Source organism: Ailuropoda melanoleuca, chromosome 17 (assembly GCF_002007445.2).
Source record: "Ailuropoda melanoleuca isolate Jingjing chromosome 17, ASM200744v2, whole genome shotgun sequence".
NCBI lineage: Eukaryota > Metazoa > Chordata > Mammalia > Carnivora > Ursidae > Ailuropoda > Ailuropoda melanoleuca.
Window position 1 is genome coordinate 499,036 of NC_048234.1, and position 23,957 is coordinate 522,992.

Consider the following 23,957-nt stretch of genomic DNA (forward strand, 5'->3'; position numbering starts at 1 on the left):
GCAGGGGGTAGGGGAGGGGTCTGGGGCAAGGGGTCTGCTCAGGTGGGGCTGGGGACCACCTTGCCCCTTCCCCCTCCCCTCCCCCGAAGCCCTAAGGGGTCTCCACAAAGGGCTGGCAGGAGGGGGGATGCAGGGTTGCCCAGTGGGGAGCCTGCATCCCGGGGGCGGGCCTCTGGCCAACAGCTCCAGGGCTCCCTCTGCTCCTGTGGTGAGCTGGCAGCCGCCTCTGTCCCCCTCTCTGTTTCTGCCTTTCTGCAGCCCAGTTTCCCTGTGTCCTGCCTTGACCTCTGTCCCACCTGCTGCAGTCTCTAACAGGGAAAGACCAGCGAGGAATCTAAAGAAAAGTGGACAGCCTTCAGGGAGGGTATTTTTATTTCCCAGAGACAAGCCTGGGTCCCCCAAGGTGTCCAGACTGTGGGGCCCAGATGTTTGATCCAGGTGCCCGACGCCTGAGGTTCTCCCGCAGAAGAGCTGGAGCCCTTTCTTCTCCTGGTTTGTCCGTAGTTTTGGACATACCTACATCTCTGTTCAAAAGAAGGAATATAGTTAAAATCCAGCCTTCTAAAAGGAAGACACCTAAAGTAAGAAAACCCATCTCTTCTCACGAGTGAAGACTGCCACAGAGAGACCGCAGGAAGACCCGTGTAACGTGACGTCTTCTCATCAGCAGTACCTGTCTGTTCCAGGTTAGCTGGAGTTTCTCGCATGGTTTCCTTTCCGGGAAGCTAGCCACCAGCATCTCTCCTAAAGAAATGGGTATAGAAAAGTCTGGTGTGTTTAGAGTGAAGGAGATAGTTCCTGGGCGGTCTCTGCACATCGCTGTCCCCAGCTCCCAGAGCATAAACCCTGAGCCACAGATGGCACCGATGAGGCACGGGGCGGGGTGGGGGGGCTCCTTCTGGGGGCTTGGGACTGTGTTAGAGGCCTGTCTTCATGCGGGGGGGCAGATTAGAGAACACCCACGCCATATGCCCTGTTGAAGAGCACATCATTTGGCTTGGAGACTTGTCCCTGGGTATTTTGGACCAGAACATTAAGGTACCAAGAAATGTGTATAATCGGACTCCCAGTGTGTATGTTTGTGCTTATATAATAGGGCTGCCGGATGAAATGGGGACGCCCAGTTAAAGTTCAGTTTCAGATAAACTTTTTTTTAGCATAAGTATATCCCATGCAATTATTTTGTTAACTGTTGTTGTCCCAAGTAATGCATTTTTTATTTGCTAAATCTGGCAACCTCATTATATAAGGGCGGAGGAAAGTGTGGAAAGAAATGACAAATTGTGGATGGGAAGGGTGTGTGGCACCAATGCCCCCCAAGGTGAAGCTCGCCCATCTGTGTGAAGTGGCAGGCTCATGTGCCTTTGGAGACACCTACAGAAAGTAGACAAAAAGATTTCGTTCTGCTCCTTTGTGAGGGATGCATGTCATATATTAACGGCAGCATAACAAGCGCAGTAAGATAGTATATGGGGAATGAGAAACAATTTCACCCCCCATAAACTCGCTCAGCTCTGTGTTAGCAAGAGCCGTGCTGCGTGCTGCGAGAGGACACCCGCCAGCCTGCTGGCCCTGGCGCCTTGGGGCCCGGGGTGGGGGAGGGGGAGGGTTAGCTTCTGTTGCTGTGTACGGTATTCTATCAGCTGATGGTGACCAAATGTAGCACTTTTATATTTTGAGAAACAACAGATAAAGAACGTTTGGGTTTTTTGTTTTTTAAATGAGACATTCCTGTGGAGCTGCCACGCATAAGCTTTGGAGCTCAGTTCCCGCTGGATTCCACCGCTCTCTCATTGTGTCATCCCGTGGAAGCTCCTTGTCCACGCTGCCTAGTATCCCCGTCTGTGAGACAGGAGTAAGACACCTGCCTGTTGTTCCATAAGGAAGAGTAACCGGTGCTGTCCCCGACGCACCACTGGCTGAGTAAGGAGAGAACAGAGGCTGGGTACCTGGTGTTGATTTAAGATGGGCAGGGGAAGCAGGATACCACACAGGGAACACCGCCTCAGAACGTCATAGGCCGCCTCGTGTCGGGCAGCGGAGGGGCCCCTCCGCTTGTGCTCAGGCTTCAAAGGCAGAGTCAAAGTTGAGTTTGTGCCGTGTGCTGCTTGCTTGGTTGAATTTTCAGAAGGCGGAGGAAATCTGTGTCTATTGTTCATCTTTGGGCGGACATCCTTAGCGTAGCAGGTCTGATCGCTACTGGTTTGAGTGGGGAGGGGTGCAGGAGGAGTTCTTGGCTTTCCAGTTGGAAGACATTTCATGGGCTCTGGGACTGAGCAGCATTTGTCCTGCAGTTGTGAGTAAAGTGGCAAATCAAAAAAAATAACTTTGACTTTCATGGCTGGACAATACAGTAAACCAGAGAACCTGAAAGCCCCCACTACAAACACGGAGAAATGTTGAATAAAATATGACAAGCATTCATTTGAGTTGACGGCTGACTTTGCAAGAAACTTTAAAGTCTCCATGTTCCAGGAATGAAAGCCTAACCTTACGGACACTTTGGGAGGAGACGTGGGGTCAGTCTTGTAACTGAGGGCTTGGAAGAGAGAAAAGTCCCATCCACACAAAGTGTGTGTGTGTATTTGGGGAAGGGGTTTGGAAGTAAGCTTTCCGTCCCCCTGCATAAAGCTGGGAACTTGAAGGTAAACTGGTGGCTGAGAGAAAAGAACCAGCTCCCCAGAAAAGGAAAGTGGCCAGTCAGCGTGTCTACCTTGAGCTGGGATCTGAGCACGGGGAACAGAAACTCCATCTCCTGAGAACTCAAAATCACAGGCTCAGGCCATTCTTGTCCTTGGTGTTCAGATTTGCATTAGCCTCGTGGTCGGGAACCACCCAATCATAAAAATTAACATAAAAATTGGGAAGTCTGGCAGAACAATCACAAAATCCCTCTGGAGGGTGTACAACCTCAAACTGGGTCATTCTCACAGGTGGAGACCTACCAAACGGAAACGCGTGGTTCAGACTCACACCCGAGGAAGCACTCTCCCCTGAGTAGGACAAGAGGCATAAGCAATAGCAGGAGGGCCAGTCTCCAGAGACTTCAGAAAAATAGACTATAGGAGAGAGACTGTAAACTAAACTAATTGGAAATGATTAAAACAAGAGAAAAGAATAAGATCCTATGGAAAAAGAATGGGCAAGTTCGAAAGAGAGATAAAAAGAACTTCGAGAAGTGAAAAACACAGACATTGAACCTTGGTGGATGGGTCAAACCCAGCAGATTAGATTTGACTAAGAAAGAATGAACTTGCAGGTAGATTTGAAGAAATTACCCAGAACATAGGAGAGGAAAATGGAAAATGTTAGACGTGAACTAGAATGGGAAGGCTTAAATTGTATCCCACGTGCTCCACAGAAGAGTCTGGAGAACATGTGAGAGGGAGGGAGGATTGGGTATTTAAGGAGATTATCAATGAGGATTTCCTAGAACTGATTAAAGACATAACTCTTTAGATTTGGGCAGGAGAAATCCTGAGGGAGAGAGAGAAACAGGTTTGAGTTCATTGTTCTCAGCAGGGTGAGTAAGACATCAATCTTCTTTTAGTTACGTAGAGTGAGACCACAGATCAAAAGCAAAGAGGATCTTGAAATCAAAGAAAAAAAGCATCTACACAGGGTGACAGTAACGTGGAGAGGGGACTGGTCAGCAACGATGGTGGAGGAGGGGAGTGGGGGCAGCCTTCAACATGCCCGGAGAGAATAACGGGTAACCCAACTACCACTCAAGATTGCAGGAAAAAGGGGCACCTGTGTGAGTCAGTCGGTTAAGCATCTGACTCATGATTTCGGCCCAGGTCATGATCTCAGGGTTGTGAGATTGAGCCCAATCAGGCTCCATGCTCAGTGGGGAATCTGCTTGAGATTCTCTCTCTCCGGCTCCCTCTGCTCCTCCCCCACTCTCTCTCTCAAATAAATAAATCTTTTTAAAAATTTTGCCTTTTGTGCTTTCTTTCTTAAGAAACTATTTGAAGATATGCTCTCCCAAAGAAGGGGTAAAACAAGAAAGAGTTGACTTGAACCTGAAATTTGGGAAAAGAACTCCAACTCTGGAGAGAGTGGAGGAAATTCCCAGAATGACAGCTGTTCACCATATCTGAGGAGCACTGGGTCCCCAAAATGAAATGCTTAGAATACTACTCTGTTTGATTATGCCAAGGGAAAAAATTTCAGGTCCAGCAGAAAATTTTAGGAATGAGTTAATGATAGGTACCTAGAAAGTGAAGCAAATGAAAAATTGAAGCAATGATTAACTCCAGGGAAAACCAAAAGTTATAGAAGAACGTAAATGTAATCATAATTTGTGTGGCCTAGTCATAATATTTACATGGTCATAATAATGTAATGTTGAATATTGATTTAACCAAAATAGGAGGGTAGAGAGAAGGAGGTGTGTATAGAATAGGAGGTGTATGAAAGAGAAATCCATATCCCTAAATCCTCATGGATTAATAGATAATATCTAAAATTTTTAAAAAATAGCAGAATAAGAAGGTGCTTGAGAAATATGGAAGTAAATACCAGAAGAAGCAGCTAAAAGGGTGAGAAAGTAGAGTATTTCCGTCTGGGGAGAGTGTAGCATTAAGGGAGTAGCGGAGTTTGTTTAACTGGGCCACAATACGTAAGTAAATTACATAATAAGTTAGAAGTTGATAAATGCCATAGAAAAGAAAACAGTAGAGAAAGGTAAGGGGTGGGGAATGTGGGGTGGAGAAGGGAGCTGCAAATTTAAATGTGTTGTTAAGGGTCGTCTCCACAAGGAGTTGCCATTTGAGCAAAGACTTGAAGGAGGCAAGCCTTAGCTTTGGGAATGTGTGGGGGGGGTGGCTTCCAGGCAGAGGGAGCAGCCAGTGAAAAGGCCCCAGGGCACAATGTGCTCAAGGAACAACCAGAAGCCGGGGAGCTGGAGCAGCCAATGAGATCAGAGAGGTGACAGGTGGGAGGGGAGGCACAGATGATGTTGGTTCAAAGGCCATTGTAAGCATCCTGACTCTGACGAAATGGGGCAGGAGCCAGTGCAGAGTTGAAAGCAGAGCAGAGAACAATCTGACCTCTGTTTTTAAAGGGTCATATTGAGGGCTATGGTGTGAACAGACCATCGGGGCAAGGTTAGAAGCTGGGGACGCGTTAGGAGGCTGCAGAGACGGGGGCTGGAGGTGACAGTAACTGCGCAGGGTGTGAACAGTGGAGGCAGGAAAGAGTGTTTCCTAATGGACTGGATGTGGCGTTTGAGGGAGACAAGAGTCAGGATGAACTTGAGGTTTTGGCCTGAACAACTAGAAGGGCAGAGTTGCCGTAAACTGACCTGGGAAAAGCTGTGGCAGAGAGGATCCCAGTTGTTGCATTTAAGGTGTTTATAAAACATCGGGTGACGATACTGAGTAAGCAGTGACCTTACGAGCCTGGAGATGGGGAGGAAAGTTCAGAAAGAGGTATAAATTTGGGAGTGTCTGCCTACATAAGGCATTTTTTTAAGTCATAAGAGTGGATGAAATTATTGAGACAAGGCTCCCCAAAATTTACAGGTTGGGGAGCCAGAGAGGGAGGGATCAGTAAGGAAATTGGAAGCCAGGGAGAGTATGGATTTCTGGAAGCCAAGAAAGTGAGCTGAGGAAAGGAGGCGATGAGGACCTCCCAAACAGAGGACTGAGAACTGACTGTTGAATTTAGCAAAGTGAAGGCCATCGATGACTCTGACAAGGGCAGCTGTGCACATGGATGCTGGTACCACGGCGCGTCTGCTGGCGAGTGCTCACCTCTCGCCAAGACAGATCATCATCCCCGTTTTCCTCAAAAGAAGAGAGAGGCTCAGGGAAGCTACATGGCCAGTAAATGTCAGAGCAAAACCAAAACCGCAGAGTTCCCTGTTGATGAGAGCCCCCCCCAAGCAAGTGTGTGGGTGACCTTGGCTGCCAGAGTGGACGTTTTGACCCGGAGGAGTCAGCTACACTTTTGTGTTCGTGCCCACCACGTATCTTCTGTTTCTAACGCAAGACCACATACGGGATGGAGTAAGGATCGGTAGCGAGGGGAACAAATCCACAGGCAGACCGATGAGCGCCGAGCCCGGCACCTGCGTGGCCAGGGCGGCGCTTCCCAGGCTTGCAACGCCAGGGATCTCGTGGACCTGAGAGTCTCGAGGGGCCTCTCCGGGAGGAAGGCCTGAGCGTCTGCATTTCCAACGAACCCCCGAGTGATCCCACGATGCCGGTCCACGGACCACGCCCCAGAAAAGCCAGCGCCGAAGGGCAACAGCGGCGCAAATGCCGGTCGACAGATGAACGGACAGTGTGGTAAGACTGTAACAAGGCCACAAAAGGGATGAAGTCCTGACACGGGCCACGGCGTGGGCGAACCTGGAAAGCGTCCCGCTCCACGAAAGAAGCTGGTCATGTAAGACTGCGAATCCGACGATTCCGTTCGGACGAAATGTCCAGAACGGGCAAATGCACAGAAACAGCAGATCCATGGTCATCAGGGGCTGGGGAGGGAGGGGTGGGAGTGTCCCTTGAGCGTGGGGCTCCTTTGTGGGGTGATAGAAATGTTCTGGAACAGATAGTGGCGATTTTGTGTGTATTTTACCGCAGTAAGAAGAGACCTCGACCATCGTACGGTCTCTTCAGCTCCGGTATTCTCCGAAGTGAAGGTGATGAGAGGATGAACTGCTCTCCCCACAAGACAGAAGGCTTAGAAAATTTCCCCAGAGGAAAAGTGCCCCATTCTGCAGGAGAGGGGAGTGACGCGCACAGCTGATGCGTGAAGACGCGCTCAGAGCCGCGGAGGGAGGAGTGCCAGAGTGCTCCCCGCCCACTGCTCCATCCCATCAGGGAACCTCTCCTGAGCCCCCTTTTTTGCACGGGGCCCGGTAACAGCTTCCGTGTCGGAAGATGGAGAAAATTGCTCATCTCTGCCCGGGAACGCACAGTCTAACAGAGAAGATCGACCCGGAACCCAGAACTGAAAAGGCTAAGACAGGTCCTACTGGGGACAAAGCACCACGTCCAGGCGGTGAAGGCTGAGGGTGTCCCCAGGCGGTCGGGGGCTCCGGGAGGGGCCGGTACCAGCCCTGTACGCTCAATCAGCCGAGAGCCACCCTCGGACACCCTCTTGGAGCAAAGCAAAAGGAAGTATGGGAACCTCTAATACCCACGCTCTGTAGCCCTGGGCCCCGGATCGGCCTTTCGTAACGCATTTCCGGCGTACAGACTAGCGACTGCTACTGCAGGAAGTGACTAGCTGCTACTCACCGTGTGGCGGAAAAACTGCTTTTTGGGGATCATCTGGTTGCAATAAAGACAGTAGATTCTGCTTTTAGGAGCTGGAAACTTTTTCCCTGCATAAGCACAGAAGCAAGACCGTGAGTGACTGCCCGTGGCAGTGGCTAGGCCAGCTCCCCTGCAGCTCTGTCCATGGCCTTTGTCCACGGCGGTCGTGAGTACAAACGGTCCCAGGCCTGCCCCACACTGCTGGTGACCTCGGCCACAAGGTAACCCTTGGCCGAATCGCCCATGGGATCCCCTCTGTGGCCACAGACACACGATGGTGACGAGGAGACAGTTTCCTGGAGTGGGACTGGCTTCTGAGGAGGCCATGGTGCCCGCTGTGTGGCCTCTGGCTGCTCTTTCTCCCGGGACTTCTGAGCTCTGGCAGCAAGCTGGGGTTGCTGTGCGTGTCTGCACCGGGGGTGTGGAAGCTCTGCTCAAGGATGCGGGACATGGACCCGAGTCTGAAGCATTCCGGTTTTCCACTTGCCGGGTTTGACCTTGGCCAGATCGTTTAGCAGGAGAGGCTTACGGCACCGGGGATTTTAGGCTCCACATGTGTTCCCCTGTGACCATGCAGCCGGTGAGGTCAACAGGAGATCCGTCCTCGGTGGCTGGTGTCCTCTGCAAGCACGCCTCATAAGGAGCCCGCCGGGTCCGGGGAGCCCGCATGCCGGCAAAGGTCGGGAGCTGCAGCTAGTTCCCTTCTGACCGCTGCTGATGGGGGGACTGGCTTGGGAATCTTGCCTGTCCAGTCTTATTTCTGTCTCTAGCAAGCCCGGGCTGTGCTCTGTGCACCCGTGAAAGGGTGCAGGTGCATCTCTACCGGTTGGGATTGTCCTGGAGGAGCTCAAGTGAAGCCTCCCAGTCTGTAGGGCCCTGCCGCCTCTGCACCAGTCTGCCGGCTCCCGGGCTCCACCCCCGGCCTCTCAGTCTCCCTGGACGAGTCCCGTGAAGACTGCGATAGACAACACAGGGGGGCCTCTCTAGGATGTGGTCGAGAGCTAGAACAGCCAGACAGATTGGAGACAGGTGCCCCTGTCACCTGTCCTGCTGAGACCCCACCTGCCTTGTGTCCCACCCAGGAGAGGCTCCCTTTCCCGGAAGCCCCCCTTTCCTCCCCAGCCTGTGCTGCTCACCTGTCCTGCGCTGGGCCGGTTCGCCCCCACATACTTCTCTGTGCTGGGCCAGCACCTGGCGCCTGACGGGCTGGCCGTGGTCTGGGCGGAGCCCCGTCCGGCCTCCACAGCGGTGCCCGTGCACCTCCAGCTGGTTGAGGCGCACGGCCAGCTCACAGAACTCATGCTCGGCAGGGCGCTCCTGCCGTTCCGTGGCCTGCGGGGAGACAGGGAGAGCGGGCACCGTCGCCGGCCTACGGGCACTGCAGCCTGGCTCGGGATATGGGCTGGTTTCCCTGGGGGACTGAAGCCCCGAAGAAACCAGGCAGGAAGGGCCAGAGGGGGCCTCTCCCTGGGGACGCCGGCCGTCCTGGGCTCAGGGGTCGCGGCAGGCCCTTCTGACCAGCATCTGGGGCCCCGCATCCCTGTGGTGAGCTAGTTCTCTGTTGTCGCTCAAGCCGACGTCGGGGAGAAGGCAGAGGTGTCGGCCCGCCCTGTGCCCCTATCCCCCCAGGTTGGTGGTAAGGAAGTCACACTTGACGTCCTGGAAGTGAGTCTGGCACACACACACACACACACACACACACACACACACACGAGGGTCCCACCTGACCCCCGCAGCCTTTCTGCATCTGCCTTGGCTGACGTGTGTTAGGCTTAGGTCTGGGGGCCCCGGGGGCAGGGACCAGGTGGGGCTGCAGGTCTCCCCACAACACCAGCCCTGTGCTCAAGAAATTCGTGTGGGACCCACCGAGTTAAAGGAAAGGCCAGAGTGTGAGGGTCTGGGGGGAGGTGGAGCAGGAGGGACTGACGTGAAGAAGCAGGAAAGAAAGTTAGCCTTCAGCCTTGGCCCCGCTGTTTTCTAGAACTTTCCTTGCTGGCTTCTCCTCTTCGGCAGTCTCAGATCCTCCAACCTTTGCTGACACAGGGACCCCTTGCCTCGGACTGTGGGGACATGGTGGGGAAGGGGAACCATCTCACAGCTGCGCTGGCCGCCCCGCCCCTCCCCCTTCTGCCTCTGCACCTGTTGGCGCCTGTCCTGCCACCACTCTTCCATCTTCGCCTGTGGACGGGCTCCCTGCCCTCGGGCTCGGGACTGGAACAGCCCGCGGTGGGCCTCACGGTCGGACAGGTGGGCAGAGGCCACGCTTCTTTTGCTGCAGGATCAAGGGGGAGAAAAACGGGCTGTTTGGTGGCGTAATACGCGGAGCCATATTCCACACCCAGGGCCAGTGTGTTAAGACCTTTCTGGGCCTCACGCACGGCGCATGACGGTGACACCACCCGTGTGCCTACCGGTGTTGGCCCCAAGTCAGAACAAAGCAAAATCATCAAATACGTGTGAGTTTGCTCTGCAAGAAGGGGAGAGTGAGGCCCCGAGGAGCCGGGGGTGGGAATGGTCCTGGGGGGATCTCCGTGGGGCTCGCTCTTTCCAAGGCTGCTGTGAGGACCACATGATCAGAGCAGCGCTAGAGGACAATCGGCCGGGCTATGGGCTTTGGGACTGTCCCAGAGAGTCAAAACGGCCCTGGGGGTGAGTGGCTGACCCCCTCCCCGCCCCTCCTCCTCTGGGCTTCCACGGAGTTGCACCCTTCCTGCCGTTCCAGGTGCTCTCACGTCCTGGCCTTGCTCCTGAGTCAGCCTCGCCCGCGCCCCTCCCGCCAGCCCCGGAGAGAGCCCCGTCTCACCCGCACACCTCCGCAGGCTTTCCTCCTGTGAGTTTCGTTTCTTGCGGACAGAGAAACAAAACCGAAAGTGTCCCAGCAGCCAGACCCTCTGCTCTGGGGCCAGGGGAGGCTTCCCCAAATCTCAGCCTGGGCTGCTCCAAGGTTGCTGGGCTCGTCACTGGGCTTCTGACCCAGGCCAGGCCTGCCCCGCAGCAGCCCCGCCCCTGCTCAGGCCGGCTTCACCGTCCCTGGGCCTCATGTCCCCTCTGCAGGGGACAGCGGCCTGGGCCCTGGCACTTCCTGCCCCTGCACTGGTCCTGAATGGACTTGGAGAGCAGGGTGGTGTGTGCCAAGATGCAGGGCTCAGAGGCACGTCCCTGAGGGCTTGCTGATGAAGGATGACATCAGGCCGGTCTCCCCCCGTGGCTCCTTCCTCACTTGGGAATCACGACAGGTGCGCCTGCTTCCCTGAGCTTTGCGGTTGCTGTGCTGTTTACAGAGTGAGGGTCAAGCCTGCGTGCAACACGTCTGCCCGCACCGTGTATCCAGCCGCGTTTGCTCAGTGCCTGCCTCTGGGTCACATTTTGGTAATTCCCTCACTCTTTCAGACTTTTCATTCTTGTGTTTTTGAAGTGATGGGGTCTGTGACCAGTGATCAGGACTTGGTAAACCTCGGAGGATGGCCAGCGGGTTTCAGCTAGCTTCACCCGGAGAGAAGGGGAGGCGGCCTGCGGGACGGGGTCCTCGGGGAGGCAGGTGGGCAGGACGTGAGGCTGCCCACATTCCCCCACGCTCACTCGGGAGACCCCTCCTCATGCGTACCCCTGGGATCTCAGAGCTGTCCTCAGCCCCGAGCAACGGCACCAGCGGGCCAGGAGGGGTCTCATGGGTCTGCAGATGGGCCGGGAGCGGCCGCTGTGAGGAGGGTGACCGGATGGGACTCCAGCCTCCTGCCAGCCTCTTCAATCCGGGCACCAGACCAGCCACGAACACCGACTCGTCTTCCACGGCTCAACCATGCATCTGTCATCCAGCTGCTCTGCCGTAAGGGTAAAAGCCCATTTCGCAGCTGCAGAAACCAAGACACAGAGAGGTTGTGCAATTTACACAAGGTCTCCTAGTGACTGTCAGAGCTGGCGTTCAAACAAGGTCGATGGGACTCCGGGGCCTAGGTCCCTAAGCAAGACACGACCTGCCTTATTGGACACAGGGCAGGGGCTCCGGGCCGGGAGAGACCGGTTGGCCTCCTGGTCCCTTCCACGTCAGTCCCTTTGACCATGCAGCTCGCTCCCGTCTGTCTCTGGGTCACTGGTGGAGACTGACGATAGGAAGAAGCTGGGCTTTCACACGGTCTCGGGTCTCCTGCTGGGACCCCTGGAGTGGAGGGACGGCTGGGATGGAAACGAGGGGGACCCGGGGAGGCCTCTGAAGGGCAAAGGTCAGTGGGGCTGGGCTGACCTGGAAAGGATCACGAGCTTTCTCGTCTACATCCTCATTTTCTTCCAGGATGTTCCCTCTTTGCAGACTGTCCCACCCCCGCACCGTCCCTTCCCTTCCGGAACGACTCTATGTTAACAGCTGGTCGAGCACCGACGCCTTTGTCCCTGTGTGTGGTTAGCTGATGGTCTGTCTGTGCGAGTGGCTGGGGGTTCACCGTCTCTTCCGTCGGGCTGCCCATCAGTCCCTTCCGTCAGAGGGACCCGCGCGTGGGGCCCAGGAGGCCGTGGAGTCAGCGTGGCGTGGAGGCGGCCGGTCAGGCGTTGGCCAGCCTGAAGGGACACGCAGGGTCCGTGTCCGAGGTAATTAGAGCAGAAGTTAGGAGACCCTCCCAGAACCCCGCAGCAGGGCCGTTTTCCTTTGATTTTAAACAAAACTGATAATTCTATCACTAAGGCACAAACGTGCCAAGTTTGTTTTTGGCCACGGTGCCATCGCTGTTTTTACGCTGAGCGTGGAAGGGGGTGCACTCTGGCTGGCACCGGAGCTTGTCCCCCCTCCCACCACGACAGGAGCCCGTGCTGTGGGCACACATGATTTCATCGTTCCGCCAGCCGCCCTTGGCTGGGCCCCAACCCTCCGCAGCCCCATCCCATAAAACCCTTGACGAGAAATGCCCTGTGTGAGCTCAGAACTCCTCTCCAGGCCACTGTGGCTACCCGCTTGGCCGCTGTCCCGCCCCCCGGGATTGGAGGGGGTCGGGGCTGTCCCGGGAGCCAGGCGTCGGAGACGTACCTTTCCCTGGGAGGAGGGAAAGGGGGCGTGCAAACTCGGGGCTGGTCTGCAGATGGGAATGACAACACGTACCCTGATGCCTGGTTTTGAGGGTGAAACAAGACTGCGTGTGAAAGGTGTCCAAGGTCCCGGAGAAGGGAGGGGACACCCCGAGGAGAGGACTGTCTCAGCCGGGCGTTGTCCTCTCAAGGGATGGCTTTGCTCAGGACAATGATGTCACGGCAGAGGTATTTCTCTTCCCAGACAGAAATTACATGGTGCAGTTGTGCATACTTCTCGGTGGTGCCTTTGGAAGGATCCTGTGGTCACAGTGGACCTGAGCCCCGGGAGACATGATCATTGAGATTGCTGTGTGTTTGGGTGGGAGTTTGTTGTTCAGAGACCACATGCAACTGCTTCAAATGAGTAGTCTCTGGATGGAACTCAAGGCCCGGAATATCTGTGTTTGTGTTTGGGGCAGACTCTGGGCCCGGCTGGGCAGCAAAGTCGGGGGATGCCCCGCTGGCTCCTGCTTGGCTGGCGTGCACAGGAGGGCAAGCTTGTCATTAAGCTCACGGGTGAGAGGCAGCTGCTCCAGGCCCTGTCTGCACGGTGGCCCCCGCGCCTTCCCTTTCCCATCCTTCTGTCTGAGGTCCGTTTTCACACACTCATTAAAGCACCTGCTTGCCCGCCTCCCCCGGCCCAATCAGCAATCACAGCTCCCCTCCTTGTCCCCAGACAGACGTTTTCCCGGAGCCCCAAAGGGGGCATCTCAGGGTCAGTGTCTGGGGGCCTTTGATCTCAATCACAGAATGGTCGCTTTAACGGCTGCCAAATGCTGGGTCACGGGACACGGGACAAATGACCACACACATCAAATCTTTTGTTGTCACTTGTCTGGGGGTGAAAGAGGAAAAATTCGTATCCCGAGCATCTCCCAACCCTCCGAAGTAGGGCTCCCTTACTGTGCAGGAGCTCAACGTCGGGAGGAACACAAGGGGCCCCACGCTGCGGTGCCAGGACGTTACTTCCAGAGCAGAGGGCCCAGTCGGCGGTGAGCTATTCCCCGAGCCCAGTTTGCTCTACAAGATACAGTAGACAAGGGATAGGCCACTGTATTCTCCACGTCATTTTACTTCCTAACTTCTCTGACGGCCACATGGCCTATCAGCACGCGGTGCAGGACGATTGTCTCAGGTAAAACCAGTCTCTGCTCCGAGCGTGCAGGCTGCAGAAGCCAACCTAAAGGAAAGGAATGCGCTTTGTGAATAGCAAGATACGATCTCACTGTGGACGTGAGCAGGGGTGTGACCCGCGTCAACAGGGTGTCAGGTCAGACTGACCCGGTCAGGTGTGTACATGTGTGCACGTACAAGTGCGCGTGTGCACACGGGCACGCTGGGGGGGGCTGGGCAGCTGCAGGCTGGAGGTGGGATGTGTGGGGAGGGGAAGGGGGCAGGGCGCTCGGGCAGACCCACGCCAGCTGGAAAACACGGCCCGTGGCAGGTGGGTCTGTGTCGGGGAGGAGAGTGAGGCTCGCAGAGGTGCGAGGGCTTTTGCAGATGTGGTGAAGGACAAGAGCGCGGAGATAGCAGATGGTCCTGGGTCCGGGGAGGGACGTGGCTACAGACAGTCACAGGTGTTCCTGAGAGATTCGGTGAGACGGCGGGAGAGGGGAAGGTGACGCGCTGACCAAGGAGAGAGATTCGGAGGTGCCGCTGCTGGAGCTCGGTGCAGCTCTGGGGACAGGGTGAGGTGGGGACAGGACGAGGCAGGGACACGGCCCCCCGAACCCCCAGGGGAGCAGCCCACTCACACTTCTGCCTCCGGAACGGAGGAGAACAAGTGTTATGTCGTTTGCAGGACGAATTCTCCCGTGACTCGTTGCAGCACCTATAGGGAACTGATACGGTTATAATACAGATTTTTGATTCTCCTTGGACTACTTACGGTTGACACCGTGTCACCTCACGTAAAAAGCAGAAACTGTGCAGCATGGTGGGACCGTGCGCTGTCCCTGCCTCCCGTCCTGCGTCCCCGACTTGTCGCAGCATCACACCTACAGACGCCGTGACCCCTACCTGGGTCGGTGTACGTGGGCTGCCGTGACCAGTACCAGACAGGCGGCTGGAGCAACGGAAGTTTGTTTTCTCAGCGCTGTGGAGGGCGGAAGGCCGGCTCGGTGTCCTTGCTGGGGGCTCGGGTGGCCTTTTCTCAGTGTGTGTGGGGGGAGAGAGCTCGCTCTTCCTCTTCTTAAAAGGCCGTGATGCTGGATTAGGACCCCACCCGTACGACCTCATGTAACCTTAATTATCTCCTAAAACCCCCTTCTCTGAATACTGCCTCAACGGGGGTTAGGGCTTCAGCCCACGAGTTTGGGAGGACACAGTTCAATGCAGAGCTCCACCTGACGACGTCGTGAGTTCCGCTTCGATGGCCGTATGAATTTGGCATTTATCACACGCGGCGTGACCCGGGCACTAACGTCTGGGGCTGCACCAGATCTCACGGGTTAAAGGCACCACCCCACAAGACTGACCCCACCCCAGACAGCAGCTGCAAGTCAGGGACTCCCAAACCACCTCCCTTCTGACTCACTAAAGCACCGGGGTTCTGACAAGCCCCGCGGACACCAGCCGCACGCTTGGGGGTCCCCGGGGTCCCCACGTTCTGATCAGCTGGCTACAGACCTGGGGGTTCCCACGACCCCCTTAGGTACCGGAGCTCAGTGGGGTGACTCGGGATTCAGGAAAGTTCTGTGCTTGTGGGATGCCCGGGGCGAGTCCTCAGGGACGTGCCACTGTCCTGCACGCGGATGTCTCGCCACCGACCAGGAAGACCATCCCAGGCTCAGCGCCCAAAGTTCTTAACTGAAGATCTGACTTTACACTGTGACCACTCCCTTCAACCTAGAGCATTTTACGTATTTCGTAGTGCAGGTCTCAAAGCGCGAACTCCTTAAGTTTTCTTTTATCTGAAAGTGTCTTCGCTTTGTCTCAATTCTTTTTTTTAAAGATTTATTTATTTGAGAGAGAGAGAGCGGGGGCGGGGGAGAGAGAATCCCCAGCAGGCTCCCTGCTGAGTGCAGAGCCATACATGGGGCTCGATCCTACGACCCTGAGATCATAACCTCAGCTGAAATCAAGAGTCGGACCTTCCACCAACTGTGCTGCCTCGGTGCCCTATCTTGATTCTCGAAGGATATTTCCATCGCATGTTGAATTCTGGGTTGACAGGTATTTTTTCTTGCAGTGCATTGAAAATGATGTCTTCCCTGCACAGAATCTGGTAAGAGGTGCAAGGTCATTTGCGTTTTTGATCTCTGTATGCCGTCTGCCACTTTCCTCTGACTCCTAGCCGGAGTTTTTCCTTACCTGTGTTTTCAGCAATTTGATCATTATGCCCAGGTATCGTTTTCTTAATGTTTATCCTGTTTGGGGTTTGCCGAGCTTCTTGCATCTTTACATCTATGTCTTTTGCCAGTTCTGGGACATTTCAGTCATTTTTGACAATTTTTTTCCTACCCCATTCTTTCTTCTTTAAGTTCTCTGATTAAACGTTTGTTATCTACACCCCCCCACCCCAAGTCCCCAGGCTTCTGTTCTCCTCTCTCCCCCTCTGGTTTTCAGATTGGATGATTTCTATGCTCTGGCTTCAAGTTCTCAGACTCTTCCCTCTGCATCTTCTGTCTGCTGTTAATTTTTAATTTCAGACATTGAATTTCTCAATTTTTAGAATTTTCACTTATTTTACAATAGTTTTTATTTATCTGCTGAGATTTCCTATCTGTTTTTCCATTACATACATTTTTCCTTTACGTGGTTAAGCATGGCTGCAATAGCCGTTTTCAAATCCTCTGCTGGTTACGTTTGGGTCGTCTTGGCGTTGGACTCTACTGATGTGCTTTCCTTGGAGAGCGGGTCCCACCTGCCAGCGTCTCCGTTTGTCGAGCAAGTTGGGATTGAATCTATGTTTAGAGATTCTGGATTCTGTGATATTGTCTGAAAAGCACACATTGTGGCGGTGGTGGTTTTTTTTTTTTTTTTAAAGCAGGCAATTAACTGATTGGCTGCGAACGCAGACTGTGAATCTCAAATCCCGGTTCAGATGTTCACGTGTGGTCGTTTAAATGCCCCTCATGTGGGCAGCTCAGGGCCATCCAGGGATCTGGGCAGAGTTTATCTGAAGAACATAAGGCTCCCTCTCCCACACTCTGCTCTCGAAGAGTCCCCGTCACCTTCCAGCTGGAGCGGCTGTTCTCGGGTCCCTTGGGCCAGAACGCTGTGAACATGGAAACCCCCTCGCTCTCTTCTGCCGGGGCTCACGGACGTCGGGCTCCATCTGAGTGTAGGGTGGTGCTACTGTGCCTTTCCCTTCAGTGCCTTCAGGTAGGCTTTCAAACAATGATTATTTTTTGTTTTTCCCAGAATCTGTAGTTAATACATGTGGGAACGGCCATCCCATTGATCACTCGGCTGCATAGGAAGTGGGAATTCCCTTGCTTCTGTCTTGAGGTCTCCACAAGCGTTGTCTCGTTCCCTTTTTAAATTAATAATGTCATGTATTTATTATTATTTTTTGTTTGTTTTCGTTGAAGTGTAGCTGACACACAGTGTGACGCACAGTTAGTATCAGACGCACAACGTGGTGACGGGACACGTCTGTGGGTTATACCGCACGCGCCCCAGCGTGGCTGACACCTGCCGCCACACGACGCTGTTACGATACCGCCGGCTATAGTCCCTACGCTGTGCCTTTAACCCCCACGACGTATTCGCTCCATAACAGGAAGCCTGGACCCCCCATCTAATCCCCCGCCGCCGGCAACCAGCAGTCTGTTCTCTGTATTTACAAGTCTGATTCTGCTTATTGTTCGCTCCTTTGTTTTGTGTTCGAGATTCCACATGAGTGAAATTCTACCGTATTTGCTCTCTGATGACTTACTCACTCAGCACCATACCCTCGAGCTCCATCCGCGTTGCTGCAAATGGCAAGAAACGTTCCCTTTTGTGGCTGCGTGGTACCCCCTCTGTCCATGCCCCGCCGTGTTTTTTTCATCCACTCAACCATCCACGGACACTGGGGTCACGTCCGTATCTTGGCTGATGTAGTTAACGCCCCAGTAAACACAGGGCTGCAGATATTTTTTTCGAGTTAGTGTTTTGCTTCCTTTGGGTGAATACCCAGGAGTGGGGTTGCCGGATCACGAGGCAGCTCTATTTTTAAGTTTTTGAGGAACCTCCGAGCCGTTCTCTACAGCGGCTGGGGCAGTGTGCATCCCCACCAACGGTGCACAAGGCTTCCTTTTTCTCGGCGTCCTCGCCCGAGTGCTGTTCCTTGTTCATAGCCCACGGCTGCCCCGCTCCCCGCCACCGCTCCAGCCGCACAGACCTGCCTGCTGTTGGGTGAACGACTGACGCTGCTGCCATGACAGGAGGCCGCTCTCTCCGCCTGGAAGCTGCCTTCCCCCGGAATTTGCACGGCCGGCTCCTTCAAGCCGTCTGTCGTCAAGCAGACTGCAGCTCCACGAGGGAAGGGATTTTCTGTCTCTCCCTCTTAGTCCGCAGCGACGGGGGCGTCGCGTGCGTCGTATGAGGCTCTCGGTAAAAACTGTCGGTGTGAACGCACGTTCCCGTCCGCACCCCACACGCGAGCACGTCTGTCTGCCAAGTCGGCTGCGCCTCCAACGTTCGAAACTGCCTCGTGTTCTCGTCTCCTCCCCTCTTGGTACTTGGGGGTCCGTACTATCTTTTTAATCTTATTTCTATCACTTTAATAGGATTTGAGGAGGGTGCAGAATTAAATGCCTGTAGTTCAAGCCACCATACTGAACCAGAAGTCCAAGTGGTTCAGCCCATTTCTTTTACACAGCATTTTTCTTAGCTCATGTGGAAGCATTGCGTTCTCCTAATAATTAGAATATGATTTGACCAAAACGCTGATGTGGTGTATCGACAAGATACGGGGGAGGAGAAGACAAACGGTGGGCGCAACGGGGCAGGGTGGGTGTTGGCCTGAACACTCCTTATGACAGAAAGCCAGTAAGTAGTTCCCGGAGCCGGGAAGTCACAGAGGGAAACACAGACGGAAAGCCCGGGGGACAGGGCCGGAGCGGCCGTCGTGCGTGCCGCTGGGGAGCGGGCAGAGGCTCGTGGAGGGCGTTGGCTTGTTGTGTGCAAATCACCAACTTTGTGCCGGTGAGTGTGTGCCTCTGGTTCCTTCCTGGGGGTCTCTCCGCCCTCCGCGGTGCTACGAGGGCCCGGGAGAGCAGGAGAGGCGGCCCGCAGCCGCAGGGACGGCCACGAGGATGCCCGGGAATGGCCAGTGTGCAAATGTCAGTACGAGAGTGAACTCTGTCATCTTGTGTTCTGGGGACACTTGCAGGGCCGTTGGGCCGTTGACGGGGAAAGTAAGGCAGATCAGACCACCCTGCCTTAGTTTCCCTCAACAGTGGCCTCGTGGGTGGGAAGGAAAGCCAGATGTTCAGAGGGACCAAGAAATCCGGGGGCGTGTGGTGAGACCACACTCACGCTGTTACACCACGAGCTCCAGCGCGCCGCTCTGTGTCCCTCCAGCCACACTCCTCGCGCAGGCGGACGGTACCACACAGCCAGCTTCCAGATGGGGTCCCTACACCCGCCCTCGTGTTAGCGTGCTAGGAACGCTGCCCCCGCCAGTTCCCCTTCCTTTGCAGTTCCTTCTTCACTGTATTTTGTATGATTATGTTCTGGGCACTGTACCTTTTTGGTTAAAATTAAGCAAAACTAAATTATTTAATTACTCACATCCTGTGAATGACAGCTGGGGTTTTGTTGATATCTTCTCTGCTGTCCTTATATTTTATTTTATTTCATTTTATTTTATTTTACTAACTTCTCTAAGCAGAGGCTTGACCTTCCAGGTTACCTTTCGATTTTAAATAAAATTTGGTATTTTTGGGGCACCTGGCTCCCTCAGTTGGTGGGACACGTGACTCTTTTAAATACATTTTTATTTAAATTCAATTAAGTAACATATATATTTATTATTTTCAGAGGCAGAGGTCAGTGATTCATCAGTTGTAGATAACAGCAGTGCTTGTTACATCAAGTCCCCTCATTAACGCCCATCACCCAGTTACCCCATCCCTCTACCCCCCTCCCCTCCAGCAGCCCTCAGTTTGTTCCCTGTGATTAAGAGCCTCTTACGGTTTGTCTCCCTCCCTGATTTTGTCTAATTTTATTTTTCCCTCCTTTCCTCCATGGTCCTCTGTTTTGTTTCTTAAATTCCACATATGAGAGAGATCATATGATAATGGTCTTTCTGATGGACTTATTTCGCTTAGCATAGTACCCGCTAGTTCTGCCCACGTCATTGCAAATGGCAAGATTTCATTCTTTTTGATGGCTGCATAACATTCCACTACAGATATACCCACATCTTCTTTATCCATTCATCTGTCCATGGACATCCGGGCTCCCTCCACAGTTCGGCTGTTGTGGACTTTGCTGCTATGAACCCTGGGGTGCAGGTGCCCCTTCCGATCACTACGTTTGCATCCTTTAGGTAAACACCCGGTAGTGCAATTGCTGGGTCATAGGGCAGCTCTATGTTTAACGTCTTGAGGACCCTCCACAGTTTTCCACAGTGGCTGCACCAGTTTGCATTCCCACCAACAGTGTAAGAGGGTCCCCTTTCTGCACATCCTCACCAACATCTGTTGTTTCCTGACTTGTTAATTGTAGCCATTCTGACCGGTGTGAGGTGTATCTCGTGGTTTTGATCTGTATTCCCTGATGCCTAGTGAGGGGGAGCACGTTTTCACGTGTCTGTTGGCCATCTGTATGTCTTCTTTGGAGAAGTGTCTGTTCGTGTGTCTGCTCATTTCTTAACTGGATTATTTGTTCTTTGGGTTCACTCCCTTTAACTTCTGAAAGATACCTAACTGTACGACTATGCCTCAAGCTGTTAATTCATTCTCCGGGGAATTAAGATTTAGGACTTCCCCCTTTTTTTTTTTTTTTTGTCATGGGAAACAGTGTCATAATGAAACGTCTTCAAAAGAACAAGATTTTTGCAAAGATACTTTCTGAAACAAGAAGGGAACACTGTAACAAAAGACTATTTCCAGAACAGAAACGTGTTCTTGGAAATTAAAAATGTGATAGTAGAAATAAAAAACTACTCAATAGAAATCTTGGAAGGTAAAGCTGAGGAAGCAGAAAGGAAGAAACAATCAAGAAATAATGTTTTTAGGGGCGCCTGGGTGGCACAGCGGTTAAGCGTCTGCCTTCGGCTCAGGGCGTGATCCCGGCTTTACGGGATCGAGCCCCACATCAGGCTCTTCTGCTGGGAGCCTGCTTCTTCCTCTCCCACTCCCCCTGCTTGTGTTCCCTCTCTCGCTGGCTGTCTCTATCTCTGTCAAATAAATAAATAAAATCTTTAACAAAAAAAAAAAGAAATAATGTTTTTAAATTTTTTGAACATTTTATTTATTCGAGAGAGAGAGAGAGCACAACTGGGGGGAGTGGGAGAAGCAGACTCCCCGCTGAGCAGGGAGCCCGATGTAGGACTCGATCCCCAGACCCTGAGATCATGACCTGAGCCGAAGGCAGACGCTTCACTGACTGAGCCACGCAGGTGCCCTTCAAAAATAATTTAACGAAAATTTCCAGAACGAAAGGACATCAGTTTGCCAAGCTTCCGAGTGCTCAACACACACACACGCACAAACACACGCACGCACAGAGGCGCACACGCACACACACACACGCACGCACAGACGCACACGCACACACACAAGCACGTACACGCACACACGCACGCACGCACACACACGCACGCACACGCACACGCACGCATGCACGCACCTGACCAGAAGGCATTTGGTGTGAGATTTCAGAGCACCGGGGACAAGAAGAAGCTCCTGTTGGTTTCCAGAGAGGAAAAATACAGCAGGTTTCCTAAAAATAACCAAGAGCAAGGATGTTTTTAGACTTTTTGGTAAAAACACTGGAAATTAAAAGACAGAGGAGAAAGTTCTTTAGCATTTCCGAGGGAAAGTGGCTTTTGGCGTGGAATTCTTCGTTGGCCCGAACTGCTCATTAAGGCTGGGTGTCGCCCAAAGACGTTGGATTTGGCTTTAAGTTCACCTGCGTGCCCGGCATGCGCGCCTCCTTTACGGACCGCCCTTGTCTGGACTTGGTGTTGACATTAGGTCAGCCTCCCGTTGTCAGGAGCGATGTACGCAAGCCCGGGCTCACTTCTTCTTCCCACTTTTGACCATCTGTGGGGTCAGAGGTCAGAGCAGTGGTTACCTCAGGTGGGAGAGGTTCACACCACCCCCCATGAACCCCCGTCTCAGCAGCTGACACTGCCACCCACCAGTCACCCACCCGGAAAGCTGGAAGTCACACTAGCTTTTCCCTCCCTCTCCTCCTTCATTCATTCAGCCAAGGTTGGTTGAGCACCTACTATGTGCGAGTCAACGGTGGGCACAGCAGTTGTGTTCTAGTCGGGGCGGGAGGGCGACCCCACCCAGAGTAAAGCCATACCCTGTCTGGTGGTGGGGAGAGTTGTGAAAATAAACCAAGCACAGAGGGGGTTGTGAATGGTGCCTGGAGATGCTATTTGATGGAGGGTGGAGGGGAAAGGTCCTCTTACGGGGGGCGGGGCATGGATCCAGGGTCTGGAGGAAGGAAGGAGTTGCTCCGTGGATCTGCACGCAGGGAAGTGTTCCAGGATGAAGGAGCAGCGCTGCAAAGATCTTGAGGTGGGAGCAGGTGCATTCTGCTGGAGGAGCAGGAAGGGGGGCCGCTGGGAGAGGCAGAGCGGGGTCACGGAGAGGAACTAGGAACTGGACACCAGGTCACAGGACGCCGTGAGCATTTCCAGGCGTTGACTTCACAGTGAGCGAGGTGGAAAGTTGAGGGATTTTCATCAGAGGAGTAAGCTGGCTTACGTTGTCTGGGGGCCGTGCTGGGGATGCACGCAGGAGAGGGGGGAGGGGAGCAGGGAGCCTGGTGCACATCCTGGGCTGGGGGCTGGGAGCTGGGGGCTGGGGGCTGGGACAGGTCGTTCCCATGCAGGTGAGAACTGGAAGGCCCTCCAGCTACAGTCAGAAGGTAGAGCCCGCCGGACTCCGTGCACTAAGATGGGAACACCCAGAAGAGTTTGTGCCGGGAAGGGAATTCCGGAGTTATCTGCACATTTCACGGGTGGGATGCCAGTTAGGAATTCCAACAGGGCCACCAAGTAGGCCACTGGAGATGCAAACCTGGAGCTCAGGAGGGGCTGGGTGAACTGGGGAAGGAACTCAGTCCTGGGGCTCCCAGAAGGTCGCAGCTTCCCAAGAACTAGCAGCGGAGCCCAAGGACAAGCCACCAGGGGGGTGAGAGGAAGGCCAGAGAGTGGGGCGTCCCGGAGGTGGGGAGACGGTCTGTAGGACAGATTGGTAATGTCAGGTGCTGCCAGGAGCGTGTGGAGCCCAGGGCGGAGGGCTGGCCACCGGAACGGGCGACATGAGGTTACTGGTCACTTTGTCTCAGCGTAGTTATGGCAACAGGAGCTGCACTGGCGTGGATCTGAGAGTGGGAGGGGAGCCTGCAGGCAGCAAGTGTAGACGGCTGGGTGGCTGGGTCTAGCTCTGTGTTCGGAGGAGGCAGGAGTGCAGCAGTCCCTCTCGGAAGGTGGAGCAAAGCAGGCTCTTTGCAGTACAGAGGTGGTACCCAGCACACCGGAGACGGAAACTTTGTCCTGGGCAGCATCCAGATATCTCACACTCCCCCAGTCCCACTATGCATGTCCCACTTGGGATTCTAAACGGCTTTCTTTATGGAGAGAACTCTGTATGGCGTCTTTAGCCATGAAACGCAACAAAGACATGTTCACATTTTCCGATGAAAGGTACTGCCCCACACACATCTTTCCCATTGCCGGCCGTATCTGAAAGAGAAGAAGACGACGACTCAGGAAAAGAATTACACGCCATTCAGCAAGAAAGGAACCGACTAATTAGAGCAAAGGGGACATTTTGACCTCACGGAGCCCAGCGGGAGCTGTGGTTTCAGGCTTTCCCGCCGGTCAAGGCAGCGTTTACTATTTCATGGGGCAAAACTTTGGACCCAGCATCCATTTGGAAGAGGGATCAAAGTTCACATTTTAATTCAAACGTCACTGATGTACACAGTGATAAAAACAAAACAAAGCTTGCCTTACTTAAAAACACACAGCCGGGCTTTTCCACCCCGAGCCGCTCTCCGCCCCCAGCAAGGCAAAGCCGGCTTGGGGGGGGGGGTAAACTTTCAGTAAGGGAGACGGTAGCTGTTCTAGTTCTCGGAATTATTGCTTCCTTTACCTTATTCCTGGAGCCTCGCTCAGGCTTTTCTAGTGTGTGTATGCAGGCCCCTTTCAAAACGTTATAAACATTTATTTTGCAACATTTAAAATTTGTGAACAAGGGCAAAGGATAATATGATAAACATCCCTGTATCCACACCCAGTTAAATGAGACATTTCAGACACAGCAGAGGCCACTCTCTGAACACCAGCTGCCTTCCCACCAGGTTAGACTCCACTCGGTTTGACGGTTGCTTATCCCCATATTCTTCATGCGTTCACTGCTTCTGTCTGGATCCCAGAGCAAACCGCAGTACGATACTGCATGTTTTAAAGGTAGTGAAGGCTATCGTGCGGTTAGAACTCCTCTGTAACCTACT

At 53.8% G+C, this 23,957-nt stretch overlaps 1 protein-coding gene and 1 long non-coding RNA gene across 7 annotated transcripts; one reads left to right on the plus strand and one right to left on the minus strand.

Annotated features, from left to right (window-relative positions):
- Positions 1 to 354: 354 nt before the first annotated feature.
- Positions 355 to 9,542, minus strand: XAF1 (XIAP associated factor 1). 3 transcript variants are annotated; one of them, XM_034646832.1, is made up of 7 exons: positions 9,408 to 9,542; positions 9,135 to 9,328; positions 8,405 to 8,600; positions 7,251 to 8,223; positions 1,950 to 2,288; positions 674 to 744; positions 355 to 524 (listed from the first exon to the last, which is right to left on the minus strand). In XM_034646832.1, the coding sequence occupies exons 4-6, from the start codon at positions 7,593 to 7,595 to the stop codon at positions 688 to 690; spliced, it is 741 nt and encodes a 246-aa protein (XP_034502723.1). In that variant the 5' UTR covers positions 7,596 to 8,223; positions 8,405 to 8,600; positions 9,135 to 9,328; positions 9,408 to 9,542; the 3' UTR covers positions 355 to 524; positions 674 to 687. The 3 variants fall into 3 exon arrangements, with proteins under 3 accessions (XP_034502723.1, XP_034502722.1, XP_034502724.1); XM_034646831.1 differs by having other exon boundaries at positions 7,251 to 8,269; positions 9,135 to 9,540; XM_034646833.1 differs by lacking the exon at positions 9,135 to 9,328 and having other exon boundaries at positions 7,251 to 7,336; positions 9,408 to 9,539.
- Positions 9,539 to 19,457, plus strand: LOC117796930. Of its 4 annotated transcripts, none has more exons than XR_004621653.1 (4): positions 9,539 to 9,724; positions 9,991 to 15,549; positions 16,312 to 16,649; positions 16,864 to 19,457. It is a non-coding gene; the product is annotated as an uncharacterized LOC117796930 (long non-coding RNA). The 4 variants fall into 4 exon arrangements; XR_004621652.1 differs by having other exon boundaries at positions 9,991 to 11,849; positions 14,125 to 16,649; positions 16,864 to 19,456; XR_004621651.1 differs by having other exon boundaries at positions 9,991 to 16,649; positions 16,859 to 19,457.
- The last annotated feature ends 4,500 nt before the right edge of the window (positions 19,458 to 23,957 follow it).